Source organism: Choristoneura fumiferana, chromosome 2, assembly GCF_025370935.1.
Source record: "Choristoneura fumiferana chromosome 2, NRCan_CFum_1, whole genome shotgun sequence".
NCBI lineage: Eukaryota > Metazoa > Arthropoda > Insecta > Lepidoptera > Tortricidae > Choristoneura > Choristoneura fumiferana.
Genome location: NC_133473.1, coordinates 8,494,768 through 8,508,243, shown reverse-complemented (window position 1 = coordinate 8,508,243; position 13,476 = coordinate 8,494,768). Strand labels below are relative to the sequence as shown.

General features: G+C 36.7%; 2 protein-coding genes across 2 annotated transcripts in view; both read left to right on the top strand.

Moving 5' to 3' along the window:
• LOC141442392 (uncharacterized) overlaps positions 1-2,607 on the top strand; it is a 94,218-nt gene extending 91,611 nt beyond the window's left edge. The window contains exons 19-20 of the mRNA XM_074107367.1: positions 995-1,043; positions 2,468-2,607. Coding sequence (XP_073963468.1) covers positions 995-1,013 — 19 coding nt within the window. The 3' untranslated portion in view covers positions 1,014-1,043; positions 2,468-2,607. The remainder of the gene's footprint in view (positions 1-994; positions 1,044-2,467) is intronic.
• A 1,476-nt stretch (positions 2,608-4,083) lies between these two features.
• On the top strand, positions 4,084-12,223 carry LOC141442399 (splicing factor YJU2-like). The gene is made up of 5 exons (XM_074107379.1): positions 4,084-4,231; positions 4,363-4,575; positions 5,993-6,167; positions 10,528-10,705; positions 11,726-12,223. Exons 1-5 carry the CDS (start codon positions 4,208-4,210, stop codon positions 12,138-12,140), a joined length of 1,005 nt encoding a protein of 334 aa, XP_073963480.1. The 5' UTR covers positions 4,084-4,207; the 3' UTR covers positions 12,141-12,223.
• The last annotated feature ends 1,253 nt before the right edge of the window (positions 12,224-13,476 follow it).

The window sequence follows — 13,476 nt, the reverse complement described above, 5'->3', positions numbered from 1 at the left end:
ATTTTGCTAATACTCCTGCGTCCTTGTGATAGGACTAGAATTAGGATGTGGATGACTCTATCACATTGCCTGGCTAGAATTTCCTGTGTGGGAACTATTCTTCCCATGGCCCGATTAGATTTTGACATGAATTCATTCTAGGTTGAACATGTTTTATTACTTACGTGACATGACAAGACAATTTACCGGGCCATGGAAAAATAGCTCCCACACAGTTAAACTCTAATAAGGCATGGATAATGTCAACCCACATCCTAATTCTGGTCATACACAATAATGCATGAATATTTAGCAATGTTTACGATTACATTAGCTTTCAACACTCAAAATCTACAAAATATCAAAAAATTGTTCGACCTTTGTACTTCTGTTTCATAGAAATTATGGAAAGTGTTCGAATTTCTCCGTAGTTTACTGAAATTAGCATTCAAGTGAATTTAAACGGCTGCCAAAGATATATTACGCAATTTAGAAGCGTGTTGTGAATGAAGATCATAAAATAATATTTTCAGGGATTGACAAAATATTTTGTAGGTGGTTTGGAGTTAAAACCTGACTACGGTTACCGATATAAGATGTGGGTGGAATATATCCCTTGGCCTGGTAAAGGGTTAAGTACGGTTGGGACTATCTATAATATATATCAAATCTATTTCGGTAATTTTTAACAGGCACACTTCACTATGAAACTTCATTTGTTCTTGTGTCACATTTCACCAGCCCCTAAAATGTGATGCTGGTACTTAACTACTTAGGCACCTTTTTATGTAGGACCGGTCACCCGGTCCCAGTTCAGTCATCACTTCATCAGTCAGTCGTCAATCAGTGATCAGTGTACGACTATTTAGGTACATACCTAGGCCTTTGTTCAGTGAAAACATATAACCCTAAGATATTGATGCAATGATCGCAAGTGATTTGATTGACACAGAATTCTAAAATTCTAAAGTCCTGTAAATTTCTCTAACGTTAGGCTGTTTTTATATTTTTTCAGAAAATTCCTGTTCTTCTGATTATTTTTCTGCGGACGAGAAATTAATAAGGTGACGTTTTGATAGTTTGTGATGTTTTAAAATTACTGATGTATTTTGATTAATTAAATTGAAACAGCATATAGTCAAAAACATTATATAGAAATCTGTATTTTAATTGAAACTAAGATTTTTTACAAGCTTTTAAATTTAATCTGTCCCTTTGTCTGTCTGTCTGTCTGCCTGTAATCAAATCTTGCAAGTTAAAATCGACCAACTTCCAGTAGTTGGATTGACTTGAAATTTGGTATACTTATGTAAATTACGTGACAATACAATAATCTGGTAGTGAAATCCTTGTAGTCCGGCAAGGATCGTCTCCGCTGGATGGAACTTTTCAACGGTTAATAGCATCGACTTGAAATTTGGTATGCAAATGTAGTTTGGGTAACAATACAAGCACAGACAACAAAACGTACAGTCAGAAAAAAATTGTATTAAAAATGAAATTTTTACAAAAAACTTATTTTACTTTAGCATTCTCAATAATATTTTAGTTTCGATACGAATAGTTTCCGAAAACATCTTCTTTCCCGAGTCCTTTTATAACCCCTTTGGGTTGTCGGGTAAAAAATAGGCATAAAAGTTCCGTTTTTGCCATTTGGCTACGAAATACTAAAAATGAATTTCACTTGCTCTTTGTTTGTGAAACAACACAAACGCTTGGGTGGTTAAAATTGCCTTTTCACCCCGGGCAATAGGTGCAGTGCCCCTAGTGTAAGTTTTCGGTTACAAAATACGTCTCGATCGCGTTCGCGTTAAAATCTCAATTTGTATGGAAACACGAACATCGCAAACGTTCCACTAGAGGCGCTGTTCGTGTTTGCATACAAATTGAGATTTAGCGTGAACGCGATCGAGACGTATTTTGTAACCGAAAACTTACACTAAGGGCACAGGTTGGAAGTTTCGAACCTAAGTTTAAGCATGGGGCCATCGCGGCAAAATACCTACCGATACTTAGGCAAGCGACTCTTCTGCGGAATGTTTTGGACGTAGAAATGACCACCAGTGTTGCCGCCGAAGAGCTTCAGCGCTTGGAACCTAATGGGCGCAAAGATAAAGCCGTCCAGCGATGCCATTAATATTACAGTCGAGTTCATAACTTGTGAGCAAAAATTTTATCTATAATATATGAACACGTCTCTATTGTTAACGGCATAGAAGCGTGTTCAGATATTTTTGGTTGAATTTTTGCTCACAAGGTTATGAACTCGACGTTGTACATGCAGGACCTAAGACAGCAGAGAGAGAGAGAGAGAGTAAGCTAAGTACAGTGTGTACAGTTAGCAGCAGATAGGCAATGCCTTGCCGACTAAGCCATAGATAGTAGGTATTCCCAAAGATCTAGACGAGCTCTTAGTAACTGTGGATATATAGGTCCTTAAGAAGTTTTTAGATAAGATGTCAATGTTAGCACGTGTTTTTTTTTTCAGGACGTGCAATGGAGCTGGGAGTAGATATAATTTGCGCCAGAGTTTTTGGTCTCCATCTCCATTGGGCGGTCATATAATGTTAAATGAACGAAATTAATAAATACCTACATCTAGATCATGAAATAATGAGATACTTTTAACTACAAGTTTTTATTTTGCTAAGCCGAGTTTAGACTTGTAAGAAAATCGTGCAAGTTGCATTACATTGCGGCGCTCGATTGACCACTAAAAACTCGTTGGCTTTGCGGCCTCGCAATGTAATGCAACTTGCACGATTTCTCTTGCAAGTCTAAACTCGGCTTTACAGTCTTAATCAAATCTTAGAAGTCAAATTTGATCCACTTCAAACGGTGTTTCTTCGATGTCGTATGTTAACAAACTCCTCTATTATGATTATTTTCTAATCAGTTTGTTGTATTTGTATTTATGAGTAAAATGCTAATGACAACTTACAACAACAAACAGTTTATATAGGTACTACACTGAAAAACACCGATTGAATACAGAACTTTGCCACACATATTGCTGATTTTTACAAGCTTTTATTTAGTTTCACATGTCCCGTAGTCTGTCCGTCTGTCTGTAATCAAATCGTATTCGACCAACATTCAGTTAGTTCGTTTGACTTGAAATTTTCGGAAGTTTTCTTTCGCACATCAGTAGTCTATTCTGAGAAAAAAATCTACAGGTGTCACTACTTCACAACCACAAAAAACCGGCCAAGAGCGTGTCGGACACGCCCAGAATAGGGTTCCGTAGCCATTAAGAAAATATTAAGTAATATTTGTCTAAGGATTTCGTATTTTACTCGGAATCTTCCAAGTTTAGGTATATTTTATACCTTAGGCTGCTATTTACTACTAATTCTCAAGCAAACTTAGCCTTTTTCAAATTTTTCCACCCACCGGTTTAGATTTTAGAGGGGGGGGGGGAGGGGGACGCTTGATTTTTAATGTAAATTTGCACTTTAAAGTTGAATATTTCGCAAACAATCACTGAATCGAAAAATCGTCTTAGCAAACCCCGAATGGCCTATTCAACGATACCCCACACTATGGGGTTGGATGAGAAAAAAAATCACCCCCACTTTACGTCTATGGGAGGACCCTAAAAAAAATTTGTTTTGAATTTTTTATTGTACCATTTTTTCGGCATAGTTTACATATGTATCCGTACAAAATTACAGCTTTCTAGCATTGATAGTCCCTGAACAAAGCCGCGGGCGGACAGACAGACAGACAGACATGGCGAAACTATATGGGTTCCGATTTTGCCATTTTGGCTCCGGAACCCTAAAAACATGGGGCTTATCACGCTAAACACACGATTACCTAATTATTACCTTGACGTTTCGACTAAGTACTAAGTCCCGTTTGTGGAAAATTGAGTCAAAGTCACGAAATGCTTAAAATCATTAATTAAATTATAATCTATACGTTTTTTCGATGACAATGCGTTTGTTTCTCCCCTTTACGATCGACACTTCTTGAGAATAAAGAAATTTAATTACAGCACAGGATTGGTGCAGTATAGGCTTGTTTCCTTGTGCCTATCTTTGAAAGATGAGTTAAAAAAACAACAAACGTCATACGTCACACGTTACGTTACGTCAACGTCACACACAAATCGCACACAATCAATCAAATCAACTCAAGTCAGTCGAACTGCTTGGGCTATTGTTGTGTATTTTTATTCGTAATAATTGTATAGTTCTGTTAATTTGCTAAATACACTTGAAAGATGTCTGAAAGAAAAGTATTAAATGTAAGTAAATACCTATTTCTCCGTTCAGAGATGTAGTATCAGAAAAAAGATTACCTATTTGTATCTACTTGTGTTTGCATCTCTTAATTCCTATTCCGTGGCAGTTGCAACTATTAAAATGTTGTTTTCAGAAATATTATCCTCCGGATTTCGATCCGTCGAAGATCCCGCGTATGAAACTGGCCAAGAACAGGCAATACACGGTGCGATTGATGGCTCCCTTCAACATGCGATGTGCTACCTGCGGCGAGTATATTTACAAAGGAAAGAAATTTAACGCTCGAAAAGAAGATGTCGAGAACCAGGACTATTTGGGAATAAGAATTTACAGGTTTTACATTAAAGTAAGTGTAGCATTTAGCAATAAACCATATGATAATTTTAATTTTGCACAACCTTACTTTGATCAGATTGCATACCTTCTATCTGAAATAATCTCTTCTAGGCTGCTGGTGTGAGTTAGTACATTCAATCAAACCTTTAAAAGGTTTCTGGGCTGTGAAATAGAGACCAAAAATGTTATCGTAAATATTTTACTCATTGCCATGTTGCTTTCTTTACGGAAGGTTGAACATATTTATTTAAATAATTCAGTAACAAATTGAACAAATTAATAATACACATTGCTTGTGAATTTAGATAATCATGTATAGAGACTGAGTTATACTTAATAACCCTTTCATAATGGTTAAGGTTCATTCCAAAAACTGAAGCTTTCTTGGTATTTTAATCTGTATAATGATAATTTAATTATTTATTTTAATACCATACTTCGACAATCTGCACCATTATCAAGCTTGTTTTTTTGTGTTAAGTAAAAGGAATGTACTAAAATGCCTTGTATTTTTTCCCTTTGGCATAGTATGCAAGCTATACTTAATTTTCAACCTGTCAAGCTTGGAAAAAATGAAAATTATGTAATTTATTAGCAATTTTGACTAAGAGTGGCAACTTTACAGCACCAAACTGGCCAAGTGCAAGTCAGGGTTCCACTGTATTTATGGTATTTTTCATACCTGACTGCCCAAAGGTCTCTATTTTTATTAAAGAAGGTTTTTTGTGGTTTAGTGATTTTTCAATCATTTTCCTTACTTGAGTAAGCCTCTACATCGTAAGTACAGTATAGGTTTAGATTCACAGGGTTTTTGTATGAAAATACACTTTTATTTGGATTAAATGTGTTACAGTCAAATAATATTATCTACAAATGATACCTCTTTGCCAGGGCCAGGGCTTCCCAAACTTTGACAGTGACTATGGCACTTTACTTTTACTTTTGTGACTTTGCCGTTTTTTCATGACGCCCCTCAACCTAGCCCCCAAAAATACTTAACAATTACTTTAACAATTTATTTTAGTATTTGCCTACTCGTAGTAACAGGTTATCAGAAAAACACTATTTGGACATTTTGGACATTTATAATTTTGCATAAAAATAAAAAGAGTTATTTATGTAAGTGGCTGGCTAATGTGAAGAATGTGCTTGCTTTTCTGAGCATAGCTTCTGACTCAACTCGGTCGCATCGACACGCGACGCCCCTGGGACAATGTCGCGATGCCCCAGGGCGTCACGTCGCACAGTTTGGGAAGCCCTGCTCTGCTCTGCCTTGCCTTCTCATTTCTGAATAAAAAGGTCTTAGCAGACAGAGTAATGAAAAAGGGATTAGGGGTTTTTTTTTCCTTTTGAGTTATTGAATCCTAAATAGGGAGCATGACTGGGTAAAGAAAAAAAGTTACATAACTACTACCTACTAATTTCAGTGCACCAGATGTCTGCAAGAGATATCATTCAAGACAGATCCAAAAAACACAGACTACGAGATTGAAGCTGGTGCCACCAGGAACTTTATGGCACTTAAACTGGCAGAGGAGCAAGCAAAACGTGAAGAGGAGGAACAAAAAGAGGAGGAGGCCAATAACCCTATGAAGTTGTTAGGTAATTTTATTATTATTGTTAGATTGGAGGCCTGTGGCAAACCGTATGTATTTGTTACCGAGTAAAGAGTACTTCATCTGATTTGAAGTAAAAAATTGTTACTCACGAATATGCCTTGTTACCCGTATAACCCGTAACAGTTGTACTGACAGAAATGACAGATGATGATGGATGATACTAAGGCCACCACAAACCGCAGCGCGGGCCAAGCGCGACGCACGGACATATATGACTTATTATAATTATAATTACAATATTAGTTTAGATTTATTACAATAATCACTTAAAAATATACATCAGAACATTACGAACCGCATTAAAAATGATCAGTTACGATGCGTCACATCTAGACCGACGATACGATAACGATACAGTTTGGTTTTGCTTTGTATAAAGTACGTTCGTTCATACCGTACGGTAACGGGATGCAGTGTTTCTGCTTCATGGTTGCATCAAAAGTAACGATACGAGTAACGATATGATGGTAACGAGTACTGGTTAATAAAGTAACTAATACATACGGGTACTAAGGTTTTCGTTGCTTTAACAGCCCTATTAGATTGTTCTGTCCCACTGCTGAGCAAAGGCCTCCCCCCAATACTTGGAAGTAATGCAATCTGTCCACTGCTACAAGGGCCAGTCCTTTAAGAAGTAGTCCAGTTCATCCCACCATCGCTATCTAGGTCTGCCAGGTTGCTTTTTCGAGTTGGTGGGCGTCCACTCGTCATTACACCACAGATAATTATATTGTGTATTAAAAATATTTTTAACTAGATTTTACCTGTAGCTTTACCTAAATAGGTAGGTACTTACAGTCGAGTTCTTAAACTTCTGAGCAAAAATTTGATCAAAAATATGTAAACACGTCTCTACTGTTAAGGCGTAAAAGCGTGTTCAGATATTTTTGATCGAATTTTTGCTCAGAAGTTTAAGAACTACTTATACTATGAAAGGTTTTTTATAGTATATCCTCGTGAGCCCTTGCATACTTTATAAAGAACCAATTAACACTAAAAATAACGGCTGAATGCACTTTATAAAGTACAAATTGTTCATTGAATAAAGAATTTTTAAAATTATGAAATAATATCCAAAACTAGCTTTTTCCCGCGGCTTCGCTCGCGTTAAATGTGGGGTAACACAGATTTACTTTCTACGATCTTTATTTTCGTATTTTAATTGATTTTTCGTAGAATTCTATTTGCAAATTTTTGAATTTAAAAATCAACCTAGATAGTCATAATTCGTACAAACTTTGAACCCCTATTTCACATCTTTAGGTCAGGGTTGTAATTTTAGGAAACCCACGTGTTTCATTTGCCCGCGACTTCGTACCTTACGCGGCATAGATTGTTCCTGCGGGATAGGAATAAGTAAATTCAATAGAAAACCACACTGTCCGCGATTGAATTGAAACAGGTTTCCATTATTTCAGGTATCGATTTTTAAAAAGCTTTCACTAATAGATTTTTTTTAAATCAGCTCAGTTTTTCCAGAGATTCCCCCAAACCAAACAAACAAAGAAGCAGACAAAGTTAAATATTTCCTTATCCCATGGGAATTTCGAAAAATCCTTACTTAGTGCACTTCTATGGTACTTTATCTACATGTGTGCCAAATGCAGGTCTGTAAAATCTGTATTTTAACTACGCGTCGTCTGTCAGTCAGTCAGCCTGTCACAGTATACTGTTTTATAGGTATGGATAAATTTTGTTACGTAATGAGTTGATTGGTTTGGTTTAGGTACTTAATGTGTCCTCCTAACCGTTAAGGAGTTATACCTTCTATCATCAGCTCACCTGAATAAACAGAAAGAATACAACTAAAGGTGTACCTATACATGCATATGATATTTAAAGAAACTTCCTCTAACTCCTAACCGTTAAGGAGATTAACCTTCCATCATCAGCTCACCTAGATAACATGAAAGAAAACAACTATCAGTCTACACGTAAATATAACATTTAAAAAAATATCCTCTACTCCTGACCGTTAAGGAGTTTTACTTTCCATCATCAGCTCATCAACATGAGAAGATATCTACCAGACGGAAATACTTAAACAACTCGAGAAAATGTTATATAAAACGTAATGCGTGCCTACAAAATTTGAGGGTTGCCCTTGATTTCCCTGAGATCCCGTCATCAGATTCTGATTTGGTGACAATGGGACTACCTCGGGAGTAGATATTCCTTCGAATAAAAAAATCATTTTAAAAATTGGTACACAATTGAGTGAGAAATCAGTGAACATACATAAATAAATATATATAGCGGAACGCATAACCTCCTTCTTTTTTTGAAGTCCGTTAAAGAGCTTTTTGCAGCGTACGTGCACTATAAATTTTTGAATTTTGAAATTTTAGCTTTCTGCAACCAGTAAAACGCAAAATCCTGTTTTTTTCCCGTTCCCATAAGAATTTCGGGAAATGCTCTCTCAATGCTCCCCTACACTCCCCAAGGAACCCACTTGCCAAGTTTCAGCTTTCTACGACCAGTAAAACGAAAAATCCCGTTTTTCCCCCTTCTCGTGTGAATTTTGGAAAGTCCTCTCTCAATGCTCCTCTACATTTCCCAAGCAACCTACATGCCGAATTCAGCTTTCTACCAGTAAAAGAAAAGTCCCGTTTTTTCCCTTTCCCGTGTTTTCCCGTTGACGTCAGAATTTCGGGAAATCCTTTTGTAGTACTATCCTACACTCCCCAAGGAACCTAAATGCCAAATTTCAGTTATTCAGATATTTTCCCGTTCCCGTGGGAATTTTGGAAAGCCCTCTCTTAACGCTCCTCTACACTCCCCAAACAACCTACATGCCGAATTTCAGCTTTCTAGGACCAGTATAACGAAAAATCCCGTTTTTTCCCCTTTCCCGTGGGAATTTCGGGAAAATATTTCTTAATGGTTCTCTTCACTCTTTAAGCAACCTACATGCCAAATTGCAGCCTTCTACGACCAGTAAAACGAAAAATCCCATATTTTCCCCTTCCCGTCAGAATTTCGGGAAATTCTTTTGTAGTGTTCCCCTACACTTCTCAAGGAACCTCAATGCCAAATATCAGTTTTCTAGGACCAGTAAAACGAAAAATGGATTCCGTTAAACTGAATATAAATCCCGTTTATTCCTTATCCCGTGGGAATTTCCCAAAATACTTAAGACTGTTTTTTTATTATTATAATCACCTACTTCTATGCCAAATTTGAAGTCTAGTACTAATTATAGTTCATATATAAATTCCGTTTTTTCCTTATCCCGTAGGAATTTCCAAAAATCCTGAAATCGATTTTTTGATTAATGTAATACCTACTTGTGAATCAAATTTGAAGAGTCTAGTTATTATAGTTAACTGAGATAGGGTCACTCGGAATCGAATATATAAATCCCGTTTTTTCCCGTTTCCGTAAGAATTTCCAAAAATCTCCAAATTATTGGATGCTTACATTGTATAAGGTATCTATGTGCAAAATTTTAAGTCTCTAGGTCCAGTGGTTTCGGCTGTGCGTTAATATATCAACGATTGGTTTTTGATTGACTTTGTCACCACATTACCCCCTTTTAGGGGTCGAATTCTCAAAAAACCTGAAACACGTGTTTACTTATTTATTGTTAAGAGTACTCCTGTGAAGTTTCGAATAAAATAGTCGAACTAATCTTGTTTCCCCATACTAACTTTGGACCCCCATTTCACCCCCTTAGAGGGTGAATTTTGAAAAATCCTTTCTTAGTGCACCCCTAGACCTTAAAAGTAACCTACGTGCTAAATTTGGAATCCCTACGTCCAGCGGTTTGGGCTGTGCGTTGATACATCAGTCAATCACTTTTGCCTTTTATATATATAGATAACAAAGCTGGTGAACCACATCTAGGTCTTTAGTACTATATCTGTTAAATAAAGTTGGACTCAGGAAGATATTAAGTTCCAGTGAAAAAAAAACATGTAGTGCATATTTACATATTTAAATGTTCATTTTCAAGTCCTCCTATTTGTAAATGTTACTTTAAAATTAATCATAGTTTTTTTAAGGAATGATTTAAAGGGGCGCCATATTTGACAAATTCAATTGATTTTGTACCAAACGGTGGAAGCTATAAGGTCGAATATTTATGTACTTTTATGTGACTGGTTTTGACACTATGCCTAAAAAGAGTACTTACCTAAATATGTAACATGGAAATGCACTATGCCTGCTAATTTTATTGTTTAATACACAATCATCATCTCTTTCTATAAATAAAAGGATTATGAAATATCTTTCATGTTAGTTTATTTTATTTATTACCTTTCGCATTTGCTCGTTATGGCTATTACCTAGAAAAATTGGAACTGTATATATGAGCATTAAATTCTCAACAATATTTGCAGAATACCGTACCGAGCAGTCCCGACAGGAGATTGAGCTACTAGAGAGCCTCGAGGAGTTGAAAGAGCTGAATCGCCGCCAGCGAGCCGTCGACTACGAGGGCATGTTGCAGCAGTATCAACCCGAGACGGCTGAGGCGCGCCGGAAGCGGGAAGAACAGGAGGACGACGACTTTATCAAGTAAGGCTGAAACTTTAATCATCACTGCTGAATAAAGGACTTCCCCTTAAAATGCCACAATGAATGACAACTCGCCACTTGCATCTATTGGTTCCCTGGAACTCTCACGGTGTCGCCAGTTCACCTAGTGGGAGACCTGCTTAATCTTCGTCTTCCGATCTATCTTCCAGAACCTTCTAGAAACAGAACTTTAGTGGGGTCATTATTCAAGCATTTAAATTTATTTTATGAATGTGCTGTAGAATTTGATGACCTTTTTATTATTTTTTGGACGTCCTGTACTCTTACTAGATAACCTGGAAGCAGTAACAGAATCTTCTACCATATCAACAAAAAAGTGCCTACGAAAATCATACGGACGCTCAAATAATGACCCAGCCGTTTATCTCGTTGCATGGGTGCAGCGCCATCGCATAGCAGCGCATCGCGCCAGTGTGATCTCGCGTTGGTATCGTCACAGCATGCCTTCGTAAGCGTCTAGCGGTAGCAGCATCGATCGTTCAGCTACTCAAGGCTTTTTAGTAGCTAGCACCTATGCAATTTGTTCTATGTTTGTTTTTATGGCGTTAAATAAATGTATTTTATTTCTTTCAAAATTCAAAATTCAAATGATTTATTCAGTAAATAGGCCGCAATGGGCACTTTTACACGTCATTTTTTTAAACTACCAGTGCTTTCGGAAAGACCATCATTGCCAAGAAGAATGCGCCGCAAGAAACTTGGCAGAAAGTCATTTTTTCATAAAAATATAATTACAAATAAAAACTTAAAAACTATATTATACAATTAAAGAAAAAAATTAAACAAAAGAAATACAGGGATGTATGGGGTCCCTTAGTTACAATACTAAACACTAATTTTTCTTTCATGTTTTCTCAAAAGTCTTAATAAAAGGATTTACTTCGGAAATTAAGCTATGTCTCAAGCCATTTCAGTTATTCATCTGTTATCTTTACTCCCGTCGTCGCTTCAGCTAATAAGACTGGTATGTTGCTAAAATAGTTTTTATTCTAATTTCAGGTCCATAAAGTTTGGTGGGACTTCTTCACAAAAAGTGGTTGCTGAGGAGATAATCGAAGAAGTTGAGGAAGATGTTGAACCTCCAGCAAAAACTTCTAGAATAGAAGTAATACCCCCTAAACCAGACACTAAAAAGAATGAGACTTGGAACAGAAGCATTGGGGTATTAAGTAAGAAGTCAGCGCTGGCAAATCTAGTGAAAAGCAAAAAGTCAGAAGTATCAAAGAATACAGTAACTAATACATGTGAAGTAACAAGCATAGGGATGGATGTATCAAAAAGTACAGTGACTAGTACACCTGAAGTAACTAATGAAAGTGTTAGTGCAAAGTCTAGTGAGACGGTGGTGGCGGCTCCGGCCTCTGGACTCACTCTGCTGGCCAACTACTCAGGCAGTGACAGTGACTCGCAGTGAGTTTATCATATTTTATAATGTATTTGCAATTAAATAGTGTCACAGTGATTAAGTACAATGAATAAAATATATTTGCTAATTCACTATGAATTATTTTAAAAGGCACTATTGTTTCTTTTTAGTTAAAGTTACACAGTTATTAAGATGCCAGAGTACCTAGTAATTTGAATCTTGTCAAATCCCTATGTTTCAATTAATTCCAAATCAATCTCATATATTACACTTTTCTTTCTTTCCTGATAAAGGCACACGTGGCCTGTACCCATGGCCTCCGACCTCACGGGGACTCCGAAAGTCAGTCATGACTCATGAAACAATAAAATACAATACAATGACTCTTTATTGTACACCAGAAATAGTAACGATACAGAAAACAGATACACAGAGACACAACTCTGAAACTCATGAATATGACGATTAGTATATGATGCCAATTTTCAATTTAAAATTCCAGAAAAACTAACTGGGGATATGATTACGGAACACTGAGGCCTATTGATGTCGAGGGATATCAATATATTGGGGTCATCCATACGTAATTAGTCACGAATTTCGAGGGGGGAGGGGTCAGGCGGATTGTGACAGGAATTTCATTTCTGGAATAAAAACTATCCTACCTATGTCCTTCCCTAGAATTCAAACGAATTTCATCTAAATCGTTTCAGCGGTTTAGACGTGATGAGGTAACAAACAAACAGACTTACAAACTTTCGCATTTATAGTGTTACTAGCGAACCCGGCAGACGTTGTCCATGCCCGAAAAAAAACTACATTCATATCATGATAACATACAAACAACAGCGCCATCTAGCGGGTCCAAATGCGTTTCCAAACCAGCGTTATTTTGCCGTATCAATTATTTTAAGTGAATATTTTTCGAGGCAAATATCAAATAACTAATTTATTATAAGTTTGTGGGGATGTGGTGTATAACTGACGGTTACGAAACCCTTGAACATTTTGTATGGGGAACTGTTTTTATTTATTTCGTCAATTTTCCAATGTTTTCAATACTTAGGGGCTGTTTTACCATCCATTGATTAGTGTTAACTGGCGGTTAGGTGTGATGCCGTCTCTATTTGTTTTGTTCGAATAGGTGGAGACGGCATCACATTTAACCGTCGGTTAATCAATGGATGGTGAAACAGCCCCTTAATATCCTATTCCTGGCGAAGATAAATCCAAAAACACAAAAGTCATAAAAATTGGTCCAGCCGTTCTTGAGTTATAAATGGTGTAAATAACACGACTTTGTTTTATATTATAATAGTAGGGTCATAGTTTCTAAGTAGGTACTAATTTTAACCATTGGACTCCTAGACTTTATATAACTGTA

Bases quoted from the DNA above. Each gene is read 5' to 3' on its own strand.
- LOC141442399 (XM_074107379.1), top strand. From the start codon at position 4,208: ATGTCTGAAAGAAAAGTATTAAAT. The intron at 6,168-10,527 runs GTAATTTTATTA...CAATATTTGCAG, and splicing joins TAACCCTATGAAGTTGTTAG to AATACCGTACCGAGCAGTCC. The intron at 10,706-11,725 runs GTAAGGCTGAAA...TTCTAATTTCAG, and splicing joins GAGGACGACGACTTTATCAA to GTCCATAAAGTTTGGTGGGA.